At 40.2% G+C, this 27,798-nt stretch overlaps 1 protein-coding gene across 4 annotated transcripts; it reads right to left on the reverse strand.

Moving 5' to 3' along the window:
• Window positions 1-1,006: 1,006 nt before the first annotated feature.
• On the reverse strand, window positions 1,007-27,134 carry scn4aa (sodium channel, voltage-gated, type IV, alpha, a). Of its 4 annotated transcripts, XM_039788575.1 has the most exons (27): window positions 26,763-27,134; window positions 19,208-19,529; window positions 18,785-18,903; window positions 17,776-17,865; window positions 17,564-17,692; window positions 16,938-17,029; window positions 16,361-16,654; window positions 16,200-16,263; window positions 15,962-16,103; window positions 15,633-15,833; window positions 14,495-14,665; window positions 14,271-14,400; window positions 13,459-13,697; window positions 13,196-13,369; window positions 12,739-13,095; window positions 7,318-7,782; window positions 6,147-6,188; window positions 5,883-6,015; window positions 5,633-5,787; window positions 5,343-5,516; window positions 5,088-5,210; window positions 4,496-4,777; window positions 4,353-4,406; window positions 3,617-3,754; window positions 3,403-3,507; window positions 2,916-3,186; window positions 1,526-2,826 (listed from the first exon to the last, which is right to left on the reverse strand). In XM_039788575.1, exons 2-27 carry the CDS (start codon window positions 19,478-19,480, stop codon window positions 1,526-1,528), a joined length of 5,718 nt encoding a protein of 1,905 aa, XP_039644509.1. In that variant the 5' UTR covers window positions 19,481-19,529; window positions 26,763-27,134. The 4 variants fall into 4 exon arrangements, with proteins under 4 accessions (XP_039644510.1, XP_039644509.1, XP_039644511.1 ...); XM_039788576.1 differs by lacking the exon at window positions 26,763-27,134 and having other exon boundaries at window positions 1,007-2,826; window positions 19,208-19,480; XM_039788577.1 differs by lacking the exons at window positions 17,564-17,692; window positions 17,776-17,865; window positions 18,785-18,903; window positions 19,208-19,529; window positions 26,763-27,134 and having other exon boundaries at window positions 16,948-16,986.
• Between the last annotated feature and the right edge of the window lie 664 nt (window positions 27,135-27,798).

A 27,798-nucleotide genomic window follows, 5' to 3' on the forward strand; every position in this document is an offset into this window, starting at 1 on the left:
AAATAAGAGCATGTAGAGCCTTCTCATTAATGAGATTCCACATACTTAAAAGTAAGCAGAAATAAGGTTTTGCTCGGTTTTAAATTTTTTCAAAAAAGAAAACAAATGAGGGGACTCTGATTGAACCATTTTTGTCATGAAGTAGCACAATTTCAGTGTGGCTCTCATGATGAAGTAGTATACTACTTTATATTGCTCTGTAGAGTTAGACAATAGTGCTGCATTCATGTTATATGAGAGGAAGAAGATGGATATGTTGTTGCTTATAAATGTATTCACACTGTGTATAACATAAACACAGCATAACAACCTATAAAGGATCATTCAGGTTTTCCCATGTGTTGTTCAAGTTACTCTTTAGTTAGAAACTGGGGCACATATTTTGGTTTTCTGGTAATAGCCATACCAAAAGCAAAGTTATTGCTGGCATAAATGAAGGCCTCAACCAAAGTGTGCATTATAATGACTATTTATAAAAAATAAAAATAAAAAGATTTCAGAAAAACAGGGTGCTCAATCTTGCAATTTCAAGATTGATTTTTCATTAGAAAGCTATCAAATGACAGATTCTGGTCCACTATGATGTTTAATCTTGCAACAACAAATACTAACAATATTTTTTTCCGGCTGACATTAAGTGATGCAGTTCTCTCAAAGCCAGTGTACATTTAAATGCTGAGAAATCATATCTGTAATTGTGCCCTTAAAGCTTTAGTGCGTAACTTTTTGACATTAATGAACGTCCGTTACATTCAAGCCATTGCCAAATGAGTTGCTACAAAGCTAATTAAGACTAGCAGCTCCACACAACTCTGTGTTTCTCAGTATGGCTATGTTCAGAAGATTGTGGCGTCTGGTGACTTTCGCGCGCAGAAACTCGAGTGAAGATAATGACCTCTTCTGAAGAGTCCATCACGTTTTTTTAAATCCTCCGTGTCCTACTCGGTCCTCCTTGGCTACTAGCAAATGTGTGGAGGGGAGGACTTAGAATTCCTCATGGGGGTGGCAGAAACTATACACTATAGCTTTAATTTGGAAATGTCAATTAAAATAAACAATTCATTCCCACCAATATCCAGAGAAAAAGCATCACAGCCACAGATGAGAGGTTTCAACCATGTTACTAAACACGTACAACTGGTAATTGTATATTTTAGCATATTATTGTTTTTTTCAGCCAAATTAAATCATTTGTCATGTGTAAACTCATGTGTAAACTTGTTTATTTTTAGTTACTTCCCATTTAGCGTTGATTGTGGTTTATATTTCCTGATGTCTTTATTATCGGAGAAAACCCATGTGCTCCAGTTTCACCTTCAATCCAAAAAGAAAAACTAAATATTGTATTAAAAAAATACAGGAATTGTTTGTTAATTTTAATGATCAAATATGCTGTTTACACATTCATTAGCACTGTGTAACATCTAATGTGGAAAATCAAATGCCAACACTACTTCCTTGACTGGTAAAAAAAAAAAAAGGAGGGGGGTGGGGGGAGACATGATTAATTGTCTTCTGCTGTTTGTTATACAATCGTCTCTCTCAGATTTGCATGTAGGATAAAGAGGTGTGGGTTGGGGGCAGAATGTAATAAAACCTCATTAGTAATTTCTACAGGTACAACAATGATATTTGGCTCGGGGGGTTCTGGACCGCACTGGGCCTCTGTGTAATGTGACAATGTCTCGGGATTAGGAGGCTGTCGGCTTGCTAGAGTTTCTAAATCAGCCTGCTCCATCTCCCCTGCAAGGTCCACGTTGCTCCCATAGAGCACTCCCATCCTTCGTGCGAGCATACCCTCTTTCTCTGGTGGGTCTTCACCTTCGTCCTTTCTACCCACCCTCTTACGGCGGTGCATAAAAGCGGCGTGGCGTACGCAGCGTTTCAGCAGGTGGTTGCGGTAAGCCCTCTGAATGACTACAGCGGCCATCTGCTCTTCCTTGTGGCGCACCGTTGTCGTAATTGGTGCAAAGGAGTCTGAGGTGGGGTTGCTCAGGATGAACTTGGCCTCGATGCTCAGCCGCATTGCCGCCATCTCCACCGTGTCTCCCAAGACCATCTGTGTGACGGCCATCAAGACATCCAGGCAGTGGATCCTGTCCCCAATGACCAGGGGCAGATCCATTTCAATCAGGTGAAGCCGATTGGGCTTGGAAACCCTCAGCGGCGGCTGCAAGGTATCACAGAAATCTGAGAGCTGGCTATACTCAATGAACTGAGATCCATCTAAGTCAAATTTCTCCCAAGTCTCATTGAACATCTCAAAGTCGTCCTCGCAGAGTGCATCACCGCTCTCCTCCTGCGCCACATTGAAGTTCTCCAAGATGATGGCGATATACATGTTGACCACCACTAAAAATGTGACGATGATGTAGCTGCAGAAGAATGTCATGCTCATGATCGGATTGCCGCAGTTACCCTTTACATCCGTGCCTGGGTTCTCAAAGTCTGGATCACAGTCTGGAAACTCGTTGCTCAGCATTGGAAGTAAAAGTCCATCCCAGCCGGCTGATGTTGTGATCTCAAACAAGCAGATAATGCTGCCCCCAAACGTCTCAAAGTTAAATACATCATCGATTCCAGCCTGCTTCTTGACATAGGCAAAGTTTGACATGCCAAATATGGAGAATATGAACATAACGAGGAAAAGCAGGAGGCCAATATTGAACAGGGCAGGAAGTGACATCATTAGAGCGAAGAGAAGCGTCCGAATGCCCTTCGCTCCTTTGATAAGTCTCAGAATCCTGCCTATTCTGGCCAGTCTGATCACTCTGAACAGAGTGGGTGACACAAAGTACTTCTCGATTATGTCTGAGAGCATTGTACCTGAAATAAAAGGAGACAATATATTACACCTGTTGTCTGTTTGAACACAGTAGCAATTTGTAGATTTATAAGTAATGTAATTCACCCACCAGCTATGGACAAGATGACCACAACAAAATCAAAAACGTTCCATCCGTTGGTGAAGTAGTATTGTCGCAGGGCAACGAGCTTCAACACACACTCGCCGGTGAAGACGACAATGAAAGCCACGTTTACTTTAAAGAGGAAATCTTCCTTCTCTGCGCTCTGGTCGTCCGTCTCCACCATCATGGTCACCATGTTGAGGCAGATGAGCACCATGATGAAGATGTCAAAGAACTGCTGACTGATGAAGTCAAACACCAATCCCTGGATTGGGTTCTGCGGGTCAAAGGGACAGCGAGGAACAGAAACACAATTCCAACAGGGTCATTCGGCCTGTTCACACCAGCAGTGTGCAGAAAGGGTCAACACAGGGGTCACTATTGACATCAACATACCACGCTTGCCGAGCTGGTGTGTCATTACTTAGGGCTACCTTTATTTATGCTTTTCAACATAAAACAATAGTCTTTAAGTTTTAAATGAATGACATACCGTTGGACGTGGAATCGGCTTCTGTGGCTTCTTGGAGCCAAGTTTCTTCATGGCTTCATAGTACTTTTTTTGTTCCTCAGTCATGAAGATGTCTTTATCTCCAAAGTGCAGACACAACATAATACAAATATCTTTATTATAGGTATTTAAATTAGGTAACAACAAGTATAGAAAAAGAAAAATCAATCGCTTTAGTATTGGCGCAGATACTTATCTTTTTCTTTTGTTGGTTGAAATTGTCAATAATGACACCAATGAAGAGGTTGAGTGTGAAGAAAGAGCCAAAGATGATGAAGATGACAAAGTAAATGTACATGTAGAGGTTGATCTCATAAGAAGGTTGCTCCTCTACCTGAAAAGGAACACAATATTTTAAGCTTTAGTAAGAAAGATTGGTGTGAGACAGAGTGGGGAAGACAGGGGATAAAAGGTTATACTGGAATATGATATTCAGACAGGGTACTCGTTGATCCAGAGACTGGACTCACTTCACCATCACCATCTGTCACATATATATTACATACAGTATATATTCAATTATCTTAAAGAGCAGGGAGGTGTAAGAAAGGGGAAGGAGAGTATTTGAAATCCAGACTTGCATTTGTTATTACTATTTATTTTATTTATAGCCATGCCCAATAAAATGCTAATTAATATACACACTATCTAAGCCAAAATTCTTATTAAGTTATTTAAAGATTTTGGGAATTTCTAATGTAAATCTTCATTCTCATAAGGTGCTTCAACTATTTTTCTAAATATTATCACATCATTTTGTAATTCACCTAAATTATAGAGGACATAGAATCATAGACTAAATAAATGGTCTGTACACAGGCTTTTTTAAATTTAATACGTTTCCCCTATATTAAGTACTGATACATAGGGCTATAAAACAAATGGATACCAACACATTTAATGCTAAATGTACTATTGTAAATAATAACTACCTCTCTTGAGTCAACGGCAGCATACATGATGTCCATCCAGCCTTTAAAAGTTGACTGAAAACACAGAGCAAAAATCTGTCATTGAACAACTTTTTCAACCATTTTATTTCCAAGTATACCATTATGGAAACAGCACTCCTCACCACTTGAAGCAGCGACAGATAGCCTAGTCCCACATTGTCGTAGTTGACTTTGACGTTGACCCAGCGGGCGTCCTTCGTGGCCTCTTTGACAGCCATGCAGTCGCTCCGGTTGTTGACCTCCGTAATGGGGAACAGCTCCTCTGTGGTGGTGTTGATGCATCGGTAGAACTTCCCGGCAAACAGGTTAACTCCCATGATGCTGAAGATGAGCCAGAAGATCAGACACACCAGCAGCACGTTGAAGATGGAAGGAATCGCTCCAACGAGAGCATTTACCACCACCTGCCCGAAAGGAGAGGACTTCATTAGAGTTCAGGGATTATATACAAATGTATTGAAATATATTACCTAGTTTAGTTTAGTTTGTAAGAGTGAGTAACAAGCTTGCCATCAAGTTCTAACCATACTCAGTCTTACCTCAGTCCGCTCGAGTACAGCAGCCATGGTGTAAGCATGCACTCAACACACTTTGTAGAGGAAAGCCAGTCAAAGTAGTATGATAATGCATTAGACATAACAGCTTTTGCATCACATCTACATCAATGTTAGCCGTGCACATTGCTCAAACGTGGTCGCACAGCCGAAAACGCACCCTCATCCCTTCAAATCTTGACAGCGCTCGAAGAGGCCTTAGTGCCCTGAGAGTCCTGAGCGATTTGATTGGTCCAAGCTCAGCGTATCCCATCCAGTTGGCAGCTAAACTAATCAGGGAAATCTGTGGCAGAATCAAGACATTTCCTATTCAAGTGTTACCACGGACTCTATCTGACATAAAACACGTTTGTACGCATGTTCTGTTGAAAGTTACACATACAGGTCAGCTTGAAGGTAAGATGGCAAAACTTACATCTACAATGAAAAAGTCTAACCAACACCAAGCGTTGGTGAAGTAGGTCTTGAAGCCGTATGCGACCCATTTAAGGAGCATCTCGATGATGAAGATGTAGGTGAAAACTTTGTCAGAAAACTCCAGAATAATTTTGATGGTTCGGCGCCTTTCTATGTTTATGTCTTCAAAGGCCTGTCAAAGAAAGATATGGGATACTTAAATACACGTTGTAACGGTAATACAGTATCTTAACACTATCATAAAACAGTCAACATTTCTAAATTTGTTGCACTGATGACAGCACTCACCAGAGCTCCGCTGCTGAGGAGGATCATAAAGACTATGAAGGTTTCAAACCAGTCATGCTCCACAATAGTGAAGCAAGTCCTACGGAGGTTCCACCATTTCTTGCCTTTACCTTGGGTGATGTCCACAGTCAGACACGGCCAGCGCTTCACACAGTCTGAGGGGAGAGGAAAATCAAAGGTGTATTGTCTGTAAGAAGATCATTTTACAGTTTGTGGTTAAATGATCGGGTTCTATCGTGGTTGTTCATACTGTCAGTGAAGCAGGCCTCTGGCTCCACTGGGTCTGGCTCTTCTTCTTCCACTTCTTCTGGTTCAGGCTCAGGTGGTTGATAGTCCACTGTGCTACACACTGAAGAATCCCCATCATTCAAAGCACCCATCAGCTAGTCAAGAATTACAATTGAAGCTCAGTTACAAAGCCACCGTGCTAAATATACATTATTGAGTGTTCTGTTTTGAGCAGAACCCCATATACAATTTTGTTTTGTTCATGTCGGTCTACAGATTTACTCACTTTGCCTTTTCCCAGCAAGATACTTTCATCTTCTAAGTTTTCCTAAAATAGCAGAGGAATAGAGAATGAACTTTAGGAAGCATTCATATACAGTGGGACGAGTTTCTTTTTCCCAAAAAAAATATTTTAACATTTGATTAGTTTTGCGTTTATAGTTTATATCTGGGAGAGCGTTAATTTTCCAGGCTCTGCAGAACACCTACAGAGTAGTTCTCAATTATGATTGGACCTCTATCTGAACTGTGTGGGAATCTACAGACGCTGCTTGAGTGACATCTTCCTCATACTCTGATAGCTTTCTTTCACATAAAAATAAAATATTTGTTTCTCATTCACTTCTATTGAAGCCATAGTGAACAAATGTAACTTTGACTGAACGGATGTGCTCGTTCTAGCGTGTTTTATCACTATACCAGTACTTAAATGCAATGACAATAAAGGAAATCTTTAAATCTTTAAATTGGAGCATCATTTTCCTACACTGTTTCATACACAGTTTGTCATCATTTTAATCTATATATTATTTATTACCCACATCAGAAAAACGTGACTTCAATTCTATTTAGGAGCCGAGTGCAGGTACATTTCGTCAAACGGAAATGTAATGTGATACTGCCTAACCAGAGTGTAAGGGGAATGTCAATGAAGCACAGTCTGTCCAGTCAGTCACAGAATGTCAACACCTGTGTAGGTGCACCATGGTGTACCGCATATTAAATTACAAATTAGATTTTTTTGAAATATCCAAAACAGAGATTAAAAAGTGGTTACTTTTAGTATGGAAATGGCTCTGTAAGAGTCTCTCACATGGCTTATCATGAGGACCATGCAAGTGGGCGATTTATTACATGCCACACTTTATCTTGTACACTACTTTATAAGCAGCATTCTTTGTGAGGTGTGTTAGATGCAGAATAGGTCATTTTTGGGGGATGTGTTCATAATTGTCACGATCAGTGTGGCTTTTAGTTTGCATGTATTGTATATCATGCTGTCAATGTGTCCAGTGTCATTAAAAGAGGGGAAGTACTCATACTGTTGAGTGGCAGAGCGTAAAGCCTGTCAGAGAGGACAACGGGTGTTCAGAAAACGGGATTTTTGAGTTTCTGAGATTGACACTGCAAGTAAAAGTGTTACATCTTTAAAATATAGATGCTGTTGCTGTACTTACCGAGTAATGCAGGTTATTTATCTCATCTGAAATCTCTGAGTCATCAGCACAATCCGCATCATCGTCATCATCCTCACCCAGGTTTTCAAAGTCTGACTCTCCCTGAGCGATTGGCACATTGAGACTGAGCTCTCCATCCACAATAAATCCAGAAGGCCGGCCTTCAACCAAACAATTAGGTATCCCATCTGCCATTTTGAAATCCTGACTAGTGTCCAAGTGGTTCATTTCAATTGCCTCCGTTTTAGGGTCCTCGTCGTCGGTCGGACCCTCCTCGGGCTCTTTGGGCTTTCTGCCCAGAATCTGCAGGACAGTTTGAACGATGAACGCTTTGAACCAGTCGATGCCTCGTGTGATCCTGCCAATGGCAATCTGGAGATTGTTCATCTCTCCGTCGTCGTCCCCCGTGGAGAGGTTGTCTCCGCTGAACGAGCTGAGCAGCAAGGCCAGGAAGAGGTTCAACACCTGACGAAAGAAATGTGAAGGCAATGATAAATACATATGCTGAAGTCTAAATCTGATTTTTCAAGCATAGTAGACTTAAAACATTTTCATTACATGTCATTTAGCTGACGCTTTTATCCAAAGCGACTTACAATTCTTACATATCAGAGGTCACACACCTTTGGAGCAACTAGGGGTTAAGTGTCTTGCTCAGGGATTTTCCTATTCTCCTCCTCATTTATCCTGACGTTGCATTGCAACAGATGCACACAGTCTGTATTTAGTATGCAGTTACAGTGTATGAAATATCGAGAATCTGTGATTACTGGATGAGAATTAAATCATAATATTTTTCTATCAAAATTAAAATGATTGAAATGATGATTGATTTAATAATCGCTGTGTCAAAGAATGCAGACGTCGCTGGACTAAAAGTCCGGCTCAAATACACATCACATATCAAATTGGTCCAGTGATGGCACTTCAATGAATATTATGTTGTCTGCCTCCTGTTGCAGACGCAGCTATCTTTAGTGTCTAAACCTGTTAGTCAATTTCTCGGTTCCTCTTTCCCAGGTTTAGCGGGAGATCATGGTTACATGGCAGGCTCATCTCCCTCATTTCAGTATGGGAGCTGTGAATCAGTAAAGACGGATGAGGGGAAAGGATGAGCGGCACAAAACACAGACATGATGGTTAGGTGATTTTCCAGTTGTTCTAAATTCAGTTTCCTATAGAGCAGCTCTAGTAACATGCTGATGTGAGATGCTCGGTTTTTATAAGAAATAGTTTGACATTTTGGGAAATAGTCGCTTTCTTGCCGAGAGTTAGAATAGAAGAGCCAATAAAACTCTCATGTCTATCAGTTAAATCTGAAGCGTAATGTCTGGAAATAGGGGTGAACAGCTAGCCTGGCTCTGTCCAAAGTTTAAAAAAAAATCTGCCTAACAGCACCTCTAATTGACATGTAATATCTTGTTTGTTAACTCCGTATGTTAAAACGATAAGTTGTGGTTTTATGTGGGGTTATTTGCAGGATTTCTTGGCCGGGTGCAGTGAGTCTTTTAGACACAGTAAGGTTGCCAGGGAGTCAGCAATTTGGACGTGGCCAGGCTAGCAGCTAGTTTCCCCTGCTTCCAGTCTTTACGCTAAGCTAAGTGTCTGCGGTCTGTAGCTTCAGATTGAACAACAATGGTATCGATCTTTTCAACAAACTATCCGCAATAAAGCAAACGAGTGTAACATGCTGCACTATTCCTTTAATAATTCTAGACAAAGAATTCCACGTTCTTAATAATGATCATATGAGCCTTTAAAAATATATAAAATAATATTTAAAATGAAGTGGTTTTCTTTCTTCTTAGGCAACAACTCAAGAATGCAGAATGAGAATGCTCTCATTTCAGGAGATTCAGGAGCATTTTAAAAGACTTTTTTGGGGGGTATTTTAGGCCTTTATTAGGCACGACAGTTGAAGGAAAGGGGGAGGGAGCGGGAAATGACATGCAGCAAAGGACCACAGGTTGGAATCGAACCGGCGGCCGCTGCGGCAAGGACTGAGCCTCTGTACATGGGGCGCACACTCAACCTGGTGAGCTACCCATGCGCCCCAATCAGGAGCATTTTTTTTTTTTAAATCATAAAGAGGAAAGATAATGAGCACAAAATGACCAGAACACATCCCTAAACATGCCAGTTAAATTCATTCCAACTGCTGATGGCCCAATACAATTACCTCTTCATCGATTACGCTTCAATCTGCTATCAAATTACTTTTCCTTAACACCCAGTCCCCTGCCACCTGAGCTCTGCTCGCTCAGCTGTCTCAGCTGTGTTTGTCCCTTCAGTGGCAGCATGCTTTCTTGAGCCGGATCTTAGCACACACTCAAGGTCAAAACCACTGTTTGGTGGCTCAAGTCATTTGATTTAAATAGAACCCACCCCCCCCCACACACACACACCTCAAGTGTGTAAGTATAATATATGCCTCTATGTCAGTGAAAATACTGTGCATCATAAGAAAGTTGTGATAATTTTGGCACAGTGCGGCCATTGCAATACCTTTGTCAGCTTGATGATGAGCCATTTCCTTTCCATTTCTATGAATAACCTAACAGGAAATGGCTTCGGCTCTAGTCATTAAATACGATGCTGAAATGATGTCTTAGTGTGATCATCTGTATTATCTGTCCTACGTCCTTGTTTTGTGAGGCCAAGTTAAAATGTCAGGGACAGTATTTCCGTGCCCCAGACATTCAGGATTCTTCACTAAGCATCACAAACTCTTCACGCAAATTCACCCAGACACTGTGTGAAAAGGTTAGTGAACAGTTATCATATGAAATAGTAGGTGTTGATATTCTTTATATTAGAATCTGTGTTTACAGTGTAGCTCAAGCCACTTTTGAGCTCCAAAAACATTCAAATAAATGTATTGTATTCTCTCCTGTGTGTTTATGTATGTATTACTCATACTATAATACCTAAGATACTGCAGTGCCCCCCCCATCTGAGTCTGTCCTTGGCATCTGGTCCTTGCTGGGGTTAACAATAGACTGCTGAGACATGCAGGCCAGAAAATCTCCTGGCATTATATTAAGATAACTGTTAGATTGTTAGATTTTTCTAAATAGTCTGTCAGCTTGACAGCTTCGAGGTCGTGATGGTTGCACGTGTAGTTGAGTGGCAGCATCTGTGAGCTCAGGAATGATCATCTCCTTGAGTAAACTGATATAAGCGCAGACTAAAAAGACACTGACAACGCAGTCACAAAATAAGAATCTTCATGTCTATTTACCCTGATCATGAACGGAGAAATAACTATTTTTATCTCAGTGAAATTGAGCTGTGTAACATCATACAGTCTTCTATGTTTCCTTACATGTATATATATCAGCTTTAGGCCGTGTTCAGACCGATTGATTTCAAAGAGACAACTGTGTTGGTACAGTGGGGGTGCTAACGCAGAGGGCTCCAGCCAAAAAACGCAGGGGCATTGCATTAAAAAAAACATTTAGCCTGGCTCAACTTTCACCGCAACGAAGTGCGACATCATCCAGCAACACAGTGGGTTGACCAATTAAATACGTGCAAACACACCTTTTAATGTAAGCGGGATAATTCTGCTATCATTTCACTTATTTTCGGATCTTTATTACCTCTGCCAAGGAGGTCGTGTTTTCTGTGAGGTGTGGTTTGTCTGTTTGTTTGTCATGCTTATAGTCATCATCCAGAAAATACAGTCATGTCTGAAAAGCAAATAGTTTAAAGTGCACGTTACGTACCAGTGTTTGATTCAGTGGTAGTTGGATTCTTTACTTAAGTTACAAGTAAAAGTCCTGCATTCAAAATCCTACTTAAGTGAGTTTACAGAAGTATATCAGTATTAGGAGTGCACGATTCAGAAAATGTCACGATTCGATATCGATTTTTAGGCTCAAGATTCAATTCAAAATCGATTTTTGATTCAAAAACGATTCTCGATTCAAAAAACGATTCACAGTATATAAATGTAGTTACTTTTCCCATATGATTGCAGTAGACATACAATTTAAAAGAAAATAAACACAACCAATTAAATGTAGTATTGATATTACTTTATATGTCTTCACACAAAAATAAAAATTTTTGCAACTAAAAACTGTTAATAAAAAGAGCTTTTCGTTCAGTGTTTGGTGGGAGTTTAGAGCATTGAAGGAGTGCGTTGGTTGACTGACATGTTAGGTACTTTAGGTTGTTGTTCGTCTACGTCTTTAATGTTAATCTCTGGGTGATGGCGTACCATGGGGGTTCTCAAGTTTGTGGTGTTTCCAAAATACTTGCATATAGCATGATTCCTATCAAGAATTCTATGAATCAATTTTGAATCAGTAGACCTTGAATTGCGATACAAATGTGAATTGATTTTTTTGCACACCCCTAATCAGTATATCAGGAAAATATACTTTGAGTATCAAAAGTAAAATGTCCATTGTGACTGATATGTAATTAGGTTTTTATATGATTAAACATTGAGGAAGAACTACTGGCCTGATTTTCATGAAACTTGTTGGAAGGGTGTAGCATGGGCTAAGAAAGAACCCCTCTACATTTTGGACTGGATCAGGGCAGATGCACAAATTAATTTTCACTTTGGTTAACATTCTGAAATTGGGCATTTGTGTAACATTTGTATGGTGTCGTAGTAATCGTAAAAAATTAGTTCCCGACCATGAAAATTCATGTGAGCTACCCCTCAAGTCTGAATGTTTACATTGCGAGATAGAACATGCACTCTTTGAGGGGCCTTCTAGTATTTGGCTTGTTTTGCCTTTACTTGTTTTATTAAACAGCAATTTTAAATAGTTTCTATTGTTATTGTTTTTGTGTGGACCCCAGGAAGAGTAGCGACCACTTTGTGGATGCAAATGAGAATCAAAAAAATTCATATATAAAACTCAAACTGGCCTTTCTGGATTGTACATCCTTGTCCCTCTGGTAAAAAAAACAATTCTGCCGGATTTCACTCTTTTCGGCCGAATGTCCGTTACCTTCCGCTTTCTTTGTGTTGGAATTATAAACTCAGGTCGATTTCTGAGGACTATGGTTAACTGCTCCTCAGATCTCTGCAGGGTAAATCCAGACAGCTGGATAGTCTGTCCAATCTGAGTTCTGTTACACGACTAAAACAACATTTGAACATACACATTCCACCAAAACAAGTTCCTTCCCGAGGCAATTTAGCAGCGACACCGAGCCTGCTTAGCGCCACCCACGACGATTGTGATTGGTTTAAAGAAATGCCAATAAACCAGAGCACGTTTTTCTCCCATCCCGGAATGCTGTGTGGACTAGCCAGACCCTCCTCCGCGACGCTGTGGAGGATGGTCTGACAAAGCGAGACTACTTTCGGTCTGAATGCCCAGGGTAAAATGACATGACACCATGATTCAGATTTAAGATATGGATCAGCAGTGAATGAATAATTGTTGCACTCACCACTAGATTTCCGATGACCATGACCATCATGAAGACGACTAAACACATCCCAGCTCCGGCCACCTCCATGCAGTCCCACATGGTCTCGATCCACTCCCCGCACAGGATGCGGAACACGATGAGGAACGAGTGGAAGAAGTCGTTCATGTGCCAGCGCGGCAGCTCGCAGTCTACGGAGATCTTGCACACGCATTCCTTGTAGTTCTTGCCAAACAGCTGCATACCCACCACGGCGAAGATGAAGACGATGATGGCCAGCACCAAAGTCAGGTTTCCTAAAGCTCCTACTGAGTTACCAATGATTTTGATCAGCATGTTGAGCGTGGGCCAGGACTTTGCTAGTTTGAAGACACGAAGCTATCTCCAACACAGGACAGACACACAAGCAAAGACAGTGAATAATAATGTAGGCAGTCCTCTCTTTGTTTGAATGGATGCATATATTATCTTTTCTTACCAGACGGAAGGACCTGAGGACAGACAGGCCCTGGACATTTGCCAGCCCCAACTCCACCAGACTGAGAGTGACGATGATGCTGTCAAAAATGTTCCAGCCAACTTGAAAGTAGTAGTAGGGATCCATGGCCATCAACTTGAAGAACATCTCCGCTGTGAAGATCCCGGTGAAAACCTATAGGGGCATACACTTCTTTTCAAATCAAGTCTGAGATGTAAGAGCATTTCTGCGATGACATTGAAATGTAACGGGGCAATAATCACCAGATTCCCCACTGAGAGCATGTATTCAAACTCTGGCGTCATGGGATAGTGCTCCATGGCCATGAAGAGGGTGTTGAGCACGATGCAGATGGTGATGCCCAAGTCGACAAAAGGGTCCATCACCACAAAGTGCATCCACTTTTTGAAGAACACCCATTGCGGGCAGCAGTCCCACTTCAGGAACATGTCCGCAAACTTGTACCAGCAGGGTGGGCACGGCCTCTGAGCCTCCTCCAACTCTAGACAAAGAAAAAAAACAAATTAGGTAGTCTACCTTCATGTGATCCAAGCATATCTTAAAATGATGTGTATGATACAGTTAACAGAGAGCAATGATGAGTGACATTAATAAGCATGTCTGTGCCAAGTTATAGTCGAGCTGAAATAGCCAAAGCTTAACACTATGGGGGCGCGACATAATATGTTGACAGGGATTTCTCCAGCACACAATGTGATTATGGCAAGCTCAAGACAATGCTACTGTATTGGCCTTGGATAAAATGTGTGTATAATGTTAACAACTGCTTGATAATCTAAGTAATTAAAGCACACATTAGAGCATGTCCTCTAAGAACCGGCAACTAAGCCTTGTGTATTTCTTCATTCCCTGGAGGAACTGAACATTTATAGCTGCTGCTTACACCCTGCCGCTGAGCATAAAAACAGTACTCTGAAATAGACATAACGGTGCTGTTGTGTCGTCTACTTACAGTTTAATCACAGCTAGAAAATAAATCCTATATCTTGGGATTCTGTTTGAGAATTGTTGGTGCATTATCAGTGTTAAGTTTCTATCTTCATTGGCACTCTACCTTCTATAGCAGCTGCAGTGAGCACAGACAAAGCACTAGCAGTCATCTTTGTCAGGCCTGGTTCTTCCAGATGAAGCCTGCTGTGCACCGAGCCTAATGACTTCTCTTGGAGTTCGTAATCTGCAGCAGACTGCAAAATATGACGTTACATCTGTCAGTTGCATATCTAAACAACATTTTTCAAATTAACCGGATTAACTGTGACCGGAGGGCGGCCGTTATACCTGGACCATGGTGGGCGCTCTGATTAAGAGACGGGGAATGATTCTCCCGTTACAATCCTTGATAATTTCATCATGTCCAAGGCTTCGTTCATCATCCGTCATATCAAATATGGTGTGATGACTGAGCGACTTCTTACTGGTTAGAGTGATTTGGCTCCCAAGACCTTTTGCCTGTGAGATACAAAAAAACAAGTTGCAAGTTATTTATTGTCAAATGCACAACGATCGCAGAGAAGCACAGTTGTTGGCAATGAAAATCTTAGATCTCAGGTTCCCTCCAACAATGACCATTACATATGTACAAAAAGAAAATCATGCAAGTAAAAAAATGTTTTAAATATAGGGATACGATATATAACATATATAAAATATAATATAAATTTGTGGTAGACAGTGTACAGGTACAGGTGTACAATAATTGCAAAAAGGAATTAACTGAATTTAAGTGCTTGTTTCAATTTAAATGGCAACAAAATGAGTCATTTGTTGACAATTAACACGTTTATACATTTTACCAAGCTTAAAATAAATAAAAAAATTTAAAAAATGTGAAACATTACTTATTTTATCACACTTGAATCATGAAATTACAGGTATTTGTCATAATTCGGTATTAAGGAACCAAACAAAAATGTGATTCATTTTTGCTACAAGCTGTCCCATGGCAACAACCACAGTCATTAAGTTAACCCTTGTGTTGTCCTCCCAGGTCCAAACTAAAAATGAACACTTTTTAATGCTTTTTTAATCACTTTTGCTGCTTTATTCCCCATTACCACCAGTATGTACACCACTTACACCAACTTATTACCATTAGTTTTACAATTATTTTTTAAATTTGTGGTCAAAAAAGGTTAACATTTCAAAAAAGGATATTGTCTTGAAACCATTTTAAAATTATTTTTCAAATGCTATAAATTTGAATAAAACACCCAGAATTCAATGAAAGTAGTGATCGGATCCTACAATTTACTTGCGAAGAGCTTTGTACGGAACCATCCGTGTTATTTAGGGGCAATTTGTAATTTGCAAAAAATAAAAAGAGTTTACCAACTGACGTTAACCTTTTATAACGGCTCTTAAAGAGCAGACGTGTAAATATATGGTTAGCTGTCTCTGCATTGCTTGTAAAAGTTACCTGTTCATCCTGATTCTTGAATTGCTCTAGTAGCCGCTGGAACTCTTCCTCTTTCTCGATGGCCTCTCGCTGAGTTGCCTGATTCTGTTCTTCATAAGCCATGGCTACCACAGCCAGGATTAGGTTGATGAGGTAGAAGGAGCCCAGAAAGATAATCACCACAAAGAACAGCATGTATGTCTTACCAGCCGCCCGAAGGATCTGTGTTTGGAGCAAAACAGAAGCTACGAGAACTAAGGACACATTTCTTTTTTCGTAACTATGATTTTTTTTAAAGTTACAAGTTAGACATCGTAAATCTGTTTGCAACAAATGAAAGAAGTGCCAACCAGCTGGAAAAGGTTCTCCCAGTAGTCCTGCGTCATGAGTCTGAAGAGGGCCAGGAAGGCCCAGCCAAACGAGTCAAAACTGGTGTAGCCATAGTTGGGGTTCCTCCCAGCCTTCATGCACGTGTATCCTTCTGGGCACTTTCTATCAACAAAGAAGAAGAGTCATCGTGCTCCAATATAGCTCTCAAAGCCTCCAAAACACACTAAGACCAGATGTGTCAGTGTGCATAATACATACCCAGCATCAGAGCTGTTTCCACAAAGTAGAGCATCTAGACTGCCTTCCAAAAAATAGTGATTCTCTAAAGGCAAACAAGAAGAACAAGAAACCGTGGAAACCTTTTCTACTGAGGACAATATCAGCTTAAAATAAGAGACATAATAATGTGTTAAACATACCAGAGTTCTCAATATACTCATTGAAATTGAAGGTGCCGTTGGAATATGTTGTATCATTGACGCCCATGGTGTTGTTGAAAGACATGGTGTTGTTAAACGTGGCGGTGGAGTTAAATAATTCAAATGCCGTTTCATTTGTTGGGATGGGCCATCGGACGCACTTCTGACGCAGATTTCCCATAAAGAGTTGAAGGCCAACGAGGGCAAACACAGCGAGGGCAAAGACGGTCAGGATCATGACGTCCACCATTTTCTTCACCGACTGGATCAAGGCGGCCACGATGGTTTTCAAACCTGACAAAATACAAGTGATGTTCCAGTGGCATATCTCAGAAAGTCAAACAGCTCTGCAACAACAAATGATAATCAATATAACAAACAAGTCTTGTAATGTTGAGTACAAGTACTAATCAGTTATTAATCTTCTCACAAAACATAATGCCACATTCTAATTTAAACATGAAATTGTATGTATGTATACGGTTTCCTTTGTGAAATTACACACTCATACTCATGTAGTCTAACACACACACACACACACACAAATAATGAAATACATGTAAAATATTAAAAATACCAGGAATCACAGTAATTGTTTTAAGGGCTCGAAGTACACGAAAGGTCCTGAGAGCTGACACGTTGCCAAGGTCAACAAACTCAGTGACGTATCTGTGGAAAGACATCAAACCATGAATCAAAGCCGGATAAGACTCTACATTTCATCAACTCAATTTCCTTTCCCAAATGGCTTGAAATGCACACAAAAATCTGCACAATGACAGCTTTCAAAATGGCTCATCATTTGTCTCAAAAGGTTTACTTTTTGTTACTTCTGTTTATCAGCAATGTATGCACTCAAATCTTTTTATTGTGTGGAGAATATGTAATAAGACAATTATTTTGATATCAATTGCAACAACATAGTTAGATAAGGGCTGACTAAATTAATCGTTTTCAAATCTAAATCGAGATTTGAAAGAATGCGATTAGCTAATCGCATATTTGGTGTAACATTTGGTTTAACATTTTTTATTCCTATTTTTATTATTATATTAATGCTTTTTTAGTGAACTTTAGCTAAACTTAAAAAAATAAAAAAATAAATTGCGTATAGAATCGTAATCACAATATCTGGCAGAAAAATCACAATTCGATTTTTTTCCCCAAATCGTGCAGCCCCAAGTTAGATGAAAGTGTACTTACGCCATGCTGATCACCATGAAATCCAGCCAATTCCATGGATCTCGAAGGAATGTAAAAGACCCAACACAGAAACCTCTTGACAACACTTTGATTGTTGCCTCAGTGGTATAGATACCAGTAAAAACATACCTAGGAAAGAAACACAAGTTACTATGTGGAAGTATGAAATGTAACACAGAAATCACTGAAAACTACAATAAAGAAGTACTCACTCAACAGTTTTACTCCATGCTGGTGGGTTGCTCAGCGTCATGAATACACAATTCGATAGAATCGTAATCATGATGAACAGGCTAAATAATTTAATTCAGGATTAAGGAAACAAACATGGACATTACATGTATAACATACACATATGACAGTGGTGGCATGTAACCACGTACATTTACTAAAGTACAAATTCAAGGTACTTGTACTTTATTTGAGAATTCCCATTTTATGCAACTTTATACTTCTACTCCACTACATCTCTGAAGTTAATAGTCATTTTTACTCCACTACATTTGTCTGACAGCTTTAGTTTCTTTAAAGATTACAGTTTTTCATCTGCTTCCTGTCCAGTAAAAATCATATACAGTATCTCCAGATGTTGAATGTCTGCGATAAACTGAAGAATGAAATGTTCCTTTATGTGATGAGAAACTATTTCTTTTAAAAGGCTCTATGATCGGCTGGAAAATGCATCGTCACAAAGCTGAAAACAGGGCTGTTTTTCCGACACCATGAAACGTTATAAAACTTTTTCGAGATAAGTGGTTCTCACAGAACAGCGATGCTACAAAACATATGATGACCTTAAAGAATATAATGCATCGCTGTGGATTAAACTACCCTACAGTATATAAAGGCGTTGAAATTAGCACAATCTTGAACATACAGCAGTAAAATGCATCATACACATTAATGCAGCAGGAATACTGATCCAGAAACATCAGATATAATAATAGGAATACACATTTTGCTGCACGATGAATACTTGACGTACGTTTTGCTGTTAATGCTTTCATACTTTTACTTGAATTAGGTTTTGAATGGAGGACTTCTACTTGTAGTGGAGTATTTTCACAGCGTGGTATTAGTACATCTCCTTAAGTAAAGGATCTAAACACTTCTTGCACCACTGATATAAGACATTCCCACTCAACATCACTTCATGTCCAGGTGAAAACATAAATACACAAAATAATTCAAAAGCTCAAGCATCAATAGTTCAAAGGATATGAATGTATGAGAATTTTGATGGCTCCTCTTCTAACCAAACTAAAGGGGCTCAGAATGTAGCAAGCCGGTTCAGCGTTGAACCTGAAGATTGTGTTTCCTTTAGTGATCACAATGAATGTCTGAAAAACATTCAAAAGATTATAATGTATGAATGCAAGATAGTATAGAGTCTAATAACACTTCCTTCATTTCAATAAATACTTAGTGATGACAATCTGGAAATGGTTTAACTGTAACGTATGCATAGCACGAATGAAATGGTGTACATAACGTAAGGGATACTGTATGCGGCTGAAATTTAAGTAATACATCCTGTCACATTTCAAGGTTATGTAGGGATGGCATCAAGCTCATTAAACACTACGTGTGTGTTTCAGCTGAGCTTTTCAATGCCATGCGAGACCCAGATGTGCTCAGACTGACGTGCTGGTCTTCGTAGAAGGGGTCCAGGTCCTCCAGAGGTGTGTTGAGCAGCTCTGATGGAGGGTCTCCGTAGATCATGGGCAGACTCTTGCCCGCCTCCAGATCAGCGTTTGGGGCCGGTGGCTCCTCCTCATTGTGGCCCTCTACCACCTTGTGGCCCTCTACTTCTGCAGCCTTTTTTCTTTCATCCTTGAGCCTCTCGATCTCCGCCAGCGATTCCTTGGTGAAGCGGCGGAACGCATCGGTGCCTCGGCGAGGGAGCAGGGGCGCCATCTTCGCATCGCGAAGGGATACCGCCACACCGGGGTTTCCCTAAAAGGAGCTGGAGGATGAGGAGTGAATACAGAGAAAACAGTACATTATAGGATGCAATGAACACAGAAAGCTTAATAATTTTGACTTCAACCATTAACATTTATTTGAATATTTTAAAAAACACAAGATATAGAATAATGTAAGACTCATCCAATTCTGGTCCCATCAACAATTACCATTATTTTCATTATTGCTCAATCAACCAATTCAAATAATAACAAATTCCCAATACAAGTCACTTATTTGCTTTGACCGACAGTTAAATCCCCAAATGCATTGAGTTTAAAGTTATATAAAATAGAGAAATGTTGTTGTTTTTAAATATATTTTTTGGGGCATTATATACTTTTATTAAGACAAATGACAATAAGAGACGACAGAGGGGAAAGAAAGAGACAGCACCCTATGTTTGGTATTTTTACTCAATAAATGAAATGAATCAATCTTATTGATGATCAATGATTCGAGTGATTTCTCTCAAACACAAGTGGGTTGCAGATGTGCTAAAACTGTTGTTTCCAACCCTCAAAATGGGTCCAAAGATAAATCTGACAAGGTCACGCAACACAAAACAAAATGTATACACACATGTATATATGTTTTAGTACTTTTCTTCATTTATTGGTGCACTAATAGATTGTTTTACCTCTCCTTGTGTCGATTATTTGAATGACACAATCCCTATCAGGTTTGGTGGAACTGCTCAAAACATTTGAACCCTCTGGTGAGGGGTCACATGAAGACACGTTTTTAAGAGGTCAAAAGCCAAAAAGGTTGAGAACCACTGTGCTAAAAGTTCTCTATACGTGTCTTTGATCTATGTCCACACCCCTCACCCTCCTGCCCCACATCTCTGACCCTGCACCTCTTACTGCACCGCAAGCACTTAAAGTTGTCAAGATGGTAACAAAATGACTAGATGCACAAGTGGGACAAGCGCTCAGACTTTCCCACCGTTCTAAAGAGCCCATGACATTACTTGTGTACATCAGATTACTTATTAGCTTAGCAGACGCTCCATGTCGGGTCCCAGTGGCATCCGCTTACATCTTTTGATGTGAGAGGCAACCAGTTTGCTTTCCTCTGGAGCAGCTAAGGTTAGGCTCCTGCTAGCGTGGACATAATAAAGTAGTAAATTATCCTTTAAATGGATGGACCCTACAAAACAAAAGATACCACTGCTTAAGCAATAGTTGTTAACTTTTACAACTCTTTAACCTGAAGGTGGTGTTTTATTAATCAATAACTACATACAGTATGTGCAAATTTGGACTAAAACATGTTGAGGGAAAATATATTTGCTAGAGAGCAACACTATTAATATGCATTTTGCAAATGTTGCATGATTTGAAGTTGAATGAATTGCAAATTATTCTTGATATGGATTTGAAAATATTTTGAGGACAAAAACAATATGCAACTATAAGTGGGCCTTAAGCTAACAATAAATACATTTAAGGAAAGTTGTTCGATACACAGTTGTGCATAAAAAAAAAACAACAACCTGAGATAAAAATCAAAAGGAACTACAAAGCGCCAAGCTGTGGCTGTCGCCTTGAAACGTCACCACTTGCAATAAAGTCTATTAAACAAAAGTTTAATGTCTACATCTTCTGAAACTAAGATACAGAGACTTTGCAAAGAATACAGACATGGCATTTATCACCAAAACAGACAAACTAGCTGATAACAGGCTGTAAAAAGAGAGGAGACACACAACGCTAGCCACATGGCAACAAGAGACACAGTGATAGCCACTGATCACACACATTAATGTAGCCTCCTCAAACCACCTCAGTCGAACAGAAAATGATGTATTCGCACACGAGGAGACACACGCTCGCACAGATACGGTGGCTGCCCAGCTGCTCCAGGCAATCAAGACGGAGCGTCGTGTTACAGAGGCGCGATGACTCCGCTCATTCCTTCCTGGCTGAGCCTTCGCTCTGCGCCTCACATCCCTCCGATAAACAGGACAGCATGCCAACTTATCTTACCAAGCTGACTCCTCTCTCCACTACCTTCTATTTTACACGGGGGCCTCAAACACACTAAGCTTCCGCCTCCACACCCCTTATCAGCTACTTTACAACCCTGCTACGTGACACTTGAGGATCTAAATCCCTCTTTCTCACAACGCAAGTCTTCAATCATTCCATCTTAACTCCACTCATCAAAGCCAGCATCCTCAATCACTCACTCACACACACACACAACTGACTGTCTCTTTTCTCCTTAAGCAGTAATACTACATGGGGAAATATTTCCTTTATCCTACGAAAAAGAAAACATTTTGATATTGGTAAGATTTATTACCAATATCAAGGCAACCTGTGCAGCTCCACATCTACCTACTACTCCCTACCAAGCCCTAGTTTCCCCTCTCATCATCCCGTTTCAAACCCCCAATCTGAGAGCCGTGGGCCCCGCAGGCCTCGACCCGGAGCCAACCTTAAAATACACAACCTGAGAATGGATGCGTTTCTCCGTGGCTTATGGGGAACATTTCCTGATTGCATTACATCACACCATTACTGCTGAAGCCATTAAATGTCCTTTTTTATTTATTTATTTTTAAAACCCTCAATTGAAAACCTGCCAATTTCCAAAAAGGCCTCCCTGAAGAGGTTGTTGCCTTGTCAGTTAGGTAAATAATACGTTTTGGTGCCGTATTAAGTTTTGTAGCTAGCCTACATTTATCAGTGTGTGTTTCTTCGCACGAAAGAGCCAAGAGTAGGCTACAGGCAAGTAGAGTGCGATATTCAGTATCAGTCAAAATAGATTCTGTATATCACGCTTAAAGTCATCATAAAACATGTCCAGAAAAAAACAGTCCTGTCTGAAAAGCAAATGGTTTAAAGTGCACGCTACCAGTGTTTGATTCAATGATAGTCAGATCTTTTACTTAAGTTACCAGTAAAAGTCCTGCATTCAAAATCCTATTTAAGTAAGATTACAAAAGTATAATCTCTGGTGTGAAATGTTGTTTAAAGCACTTGAGTAAGCTATTCATAATCAGCTAAATATACTGAAAGTATCAAAAGTAATAGTACTAGTTCTACAGTAAAATGTGTGACTGATATACAATTACCGGTAACACTTTACTTTAAGTTTTCTACATGACACTGTCATGAATACATGACACTCACATGACACAGTCATGACACATGAACCCTGACCCTAATCCTAACCCTAACCCTAACCCTAACCATAACGTGTCATGACAAAACCGAATGACACTTACTAAAAAAGAGTTATGTCATAAACGTTTATGACTTGTTTATAATGTTTTATGACACGTTCATGACAGTGTCATGTCAGTCTTATGTAGAAAAGTTAAAGTAAAGTGTAACCCAATTACCTCCAACAAGAAGGATGTCAGCAGGATTACGTAAAAACTACTGGCCCGATTTTCATATAACTTGGTGGAAGCATGTAGCATATGCAAAGGACGAACCCATTATATTTCGGTTTCTGAATCACGGGGCAGATACACAAATTATTTCTCACTTTGGTTAACATTGCAAGATAGGGCATGGCCTTGGCGAAGGTCTGCGCTCTCCAAGTACCCTTCCAGATAACATTATTAGATTGTTCATACCGATGCATCAATACGTAAGCAGCATTTACTGTTTTAGCTGCTGGAGATGGAGCTAGTTTGAACTACTTTATATACACTCAGGTAGTTTTGTCCAATGGTTTCCAACAGAGGGTCGAGCCCTTCTTAACGGTCACAAGAGAAATCTGCGTGGCGGTGAGATGATTAATGGGAGAGGAAAGAAGAAAACAACAAGTTCTGCTACACATATTTCCTATTATTTTAGGTTTATATGATCTTTGCTTATATTTTGTGAAATAATGGATAATTTTACCTCTTTGGGCCTTAAACTATTATGATTTAAATGAAATCATCTGAGAAGTTTAGAGGGGAAATGTCTCTTTTGTAGAACTGCTAACATCATCTGAAACTTGGCAAAGGGCCCCTGCCAGACACTGTTTTTTTATGGTTGGGAACCACTGGTTTAATCTTACGAAGTTGTTGTATTTTTTTTTAAAGGTATTGCATGTTTTTAATGTAAAATTGTAATCTGTAAACTAACTGTCAAATAAATGTAGTACAGTACAACATATACTAGTTCCCTCTAAAGATATAGTGGAGTTTAAAAGGAACATAAAATGGTAGTAAGTCGTGGTAAGTCGTTCCAAAATGTTGCTGAAGCACAGTTCTTGAGTAAATCTACTTGATTTTAAGAGTCTAGCTGAAGACAATCAACTCATCACAAGGCCGTGCTCGTTCAGACGCTCTGAGGACAGGTGGCGAGCTGAGGAAGAAGGAGGCAATGTTAGATTTCAGAAGCCTTCCCCGACAGTAATATATATATCACTTTGCATGTCAGCGAAGGCCATGTGCCCCGTGACATTCCGGCTGAGGATATAGACGATGTAATGTAGACACCTCTGGGTTACACTAGCCGGCCGAGGGAATGCGAATGCCAATATTCACCTCCGGAAACTAGCCGAAGTAGCTTTTGGCTTTTGTCACAAGGGTAGCTCGAGTTCATACATCAAGAGAGGCTGTGCAGTAAAAAAAAAAGTTTAGTTCACTAGAATTCAGCATTCGAATCGCCTGTAATGTGAAATGTTTTACTTGATGAGTAACTAGACTAGATGAGCAGAAATACCACTTGACAACATGGTCAAGTGGTATGAAGACCTTATATCTTCATCAATTTTAATGATTTGTTGGCCTAACTCTGTTGCCCTGAAGAGTTTAAAGACCTGTCCAACATCTCAGTCCCCTTAACACTCCTGGAATGTAGTCAAGTTGTAAAAAAACAGAGCCACAGAGCAAACAAGGGCTTTTATCCACACGTCCTTTGACATTTACCGTGCTCCTGTTCTCACGGGGTCAGATTTTGCTGCACTGTACTTCGCTCTCTCCCAGCTTGCTTCAACACCCTGTCACCCACCAGTTAACCTTATTTCAAACTCCGTAGGGAGCCACATTAAAAACAGACCTCTCCACCTGTTCCTACTCCCCACCGTGTCATTGTGTGTTGCCACCAGATGCATGTTTTGAACGACTGAAAATCATCAGCATGTTCATGGCCTCAGCAACTACTCAGGGTCAAGCCCTCGGAGTCTTACTTTGATGTCTTTATCAGATGTGTGCACAGTGGACTCAGTCTGCATTTTATCCCTACGTGCATTATGTTGCTGCTATGGGGACATCTGCCGTCATTCGCAGTATGCCTCCGTTGCTGCATACCGAGGAGCTGTGAAGACCTAGCGTAATCTCCCTGGTGCAGTAAAATGGTTAGATGGCTAAGCGAGACATATAGGCCTACTGATTCATAAATCTAGGCATTAATTAGGAGGATGCCGCCAAATAATGCGTGTCTGGCTGAACAAATGTTTCAGCACAAACATCTTAGTCTCCTTAGTTGGACCTAAACTAATAGATGAATAATAAAGAAAATTAAGCTTTTAAATAAACCAGGTATAATGTTGTTCTTTGATATAGTCTAATGCAGCTTTCTAAACAGATTTCTGCTGCATCAAACTGACCCATTTGGCCTTTGCACTCGCTGCACAGATATCTAAGTAGATTACATGTGGAAATGATATGGAGACTATTTCATCCAGCTTGTGAGGGACCAGGGGGAGCTATTATCATATTCATGCACCACAGTGGTCACATATTGCCAACCAACTACAGCTACAGTCCTAGTTATCAAGTCTCCATTACACATGTCCTTAAAAAACACAAACATCCATGAATGAGCTGCAAATGTTGAAACCAATGTAAAAAAAACAAACAAAAAAAACATAATATTAAAATGGGGAAAGCAACAAACCTGTATGTCGATCTCAATTATACTACACAAATTAGATTTGGAGAAGAAAAGTTTTACTCATGTTTCGCCTTATTTTACCTTATGAATACTCTGGAAAATACAGAGGCCTGGCCAAGCAGTCACACGGGCTCACTTGGTGAAAGAAACTCAAAACCGACACCTTCTGCGTCCAAGAACATGTGATGCAACACACTCAGGCAGAGGAAGACCACAGATACATATTTACACGTTATGCATTTAACAGGAATACGATTTTATACCATCTACCACATACAGTATGTGATGAAACAAGGAAGGTTTGCAAAAAATAACTGGGAAATTATGCAATGTGCAAACAAAAAACTCAATCTAAGAAGTTAAACCCCCCCCCTGATGATCCCCATCCACTACTGCAGCTGGGGCTCCACTGTCGGAGCCCATCCTGTTACATAAGAGTTGACAGGATCTAGTATGAACACCAGTCTCCATGTCTTCCACTGTGTCCAAAGATCTGCTTTGCCTGCATGGAGCCAGGCTGTCTCTGTAGTCCCACACCTCTGATATGAGCCACATGGATTAACGGCGGAGAAATTGTGGGGTATGAGCATCCACAGCATCGCAGTATCTTGCCTATCTGCCATGAACACATGAGCTAAAAATAAAACGTTGTCCCTCTGGGAGAAGGCATAGTGGTGGAGACTGAGAAGGTTGCAAAGTGTCCACACTGGATAGTACAGCCATGTGCCTTCAGGGAGATATTCACCTGGCAGGTGAACACCTATATGACGCTCATGCGCAGTTTTCCCTCTGATAATACATGTACTGTAGTGTAACATAGTAAAACACTAGTTCAGCACTGCATGTACACACACACACACACACACACACACACACAGCTGAGAAGCCATAAATCTACCAATTCCAAATTTGACCTAAGCTCAATTACAGGCCCGTGTTTATTATTAGAACAAAGGCGCTCTTATTAAAACGCATATTTGCATGTAATCCCTTCAGCAGTGCACCAGATTATAAAGCGTACCTTGCTTCATTTAGCCTACAATTACATTTCCTACCTTTTAAATGCTCTTTATCAAAACAACAGCTACATGGTTCTCCGTTATATTCCAAATGAGAAGGAGGAAAAATAAACCAAAGAGCCTATAACCTTAAAATCAGGAATTTGCCAAATTAATCCATTTTATCCAAAGAAACAGGAGCATTAAGATTAATAGCCGGCAAACTCACGACCAGTGAATACATAAAATAGCACCACAACATATATATAATAACTAATTCGAAGCAAACCCTTCAACCTGCAGCTGGACAGGAAACTTTTGATATCCTGAGCTTATATGCAGAAATCCTCTTTACGCTTAGACTACAGACGGCAGGTGGCGGGTTACCTTGCACGGTAAAGCAAATATTTCCACAGAATCCAAGATACAAAAATCAAGTCTTCCGTAAAGCCTTCCACTGGAGGACGCAGCCCAATTCTCCCCTTGTGGCAGCCAGTGCGCGGCTGCAGGACAGCTGTTGCTGACGCAGTGGTGTCCTGCAGTGAAACCGGAGGAGTCGCTCCAGGTAGGATCAGATCAGACCTTTGACACTTCAGCAGAGGAACCGCGTCCCCAGTTCCCACACAGCTGGTCGCTCCTGCACGCATTTCCGCCGGCCAAAGCGCTTTTACAACGTTTGTCGCCAAGTAAAGCCAACAGTGTTTTTAAGTGAAGTGCCTCCGCAGCGCAAATGGAACGTCCGGGACAATCCGGCTGCACCCACCGCGGAACTCTAAGCACACACTCATAAAAGTGTTTTATTCAGCTGATCCGCCTGTAAGATCTGCTTTAGAGTAGGTAGGCTACTACATTTATTAATTATTATGTTATGGTTATTGAAGCACTTATTTATTAGCGTATAGACCGGAGAGCTCATGATGTTTCATTAGGCTAAATATTTCTCGCTGAGCGTTTATTTTGAATTAGTGTATATAGGCTTATTATTGTAAAGTGTATTTTTTAAACACACCACAGACAGGAAGTATGTCATTGTTTCAGTTCTTGTTTGTTGTAGGCCTAGGCCTACTTTGGAAGGTGTACAAGTGAAAACATTTGCCAAAAAGTATTATGCAGTAGACTTTTGTGAATAGGCCTACAAGATCTTCATTTGGATTAGCTTTTAACAATTGAGGAGTGAAGTAGTTTCCATGGTTTTCAGATGATGAATTTGGCTTTATTTTCTCTCTTTTTTTTCCAAAAAGAAATGGAGGGACATGAGGTGAAGGATGACAGTCTCTTTCAGGATATGAAAAATTATGAATAGTTCCTTGGGTCGTGTTTTCTGATAACCAAGTTTATATAAACAGTTATAAAACTAAACTATTTTTTTAATTGCATAAATCATTACAAAAGAAACAATTACTAAAAGCCCAATATTAGGAGC

The sequence above is a fragment of the Perca fluviatilis genome, chromosome 21 (genome assembly GCF_010015445.1).
Source record: "Perca fluviatilis chromosome 21, GENO_Pfluv_1.0, whole genome shotgun sequence".
NCBI classification, from domain to species: Eukaryota; Metazoa; Chordata; class Actinopteri; order Perciformes; family Percidae; genus Perca; species Perca fluviatilis.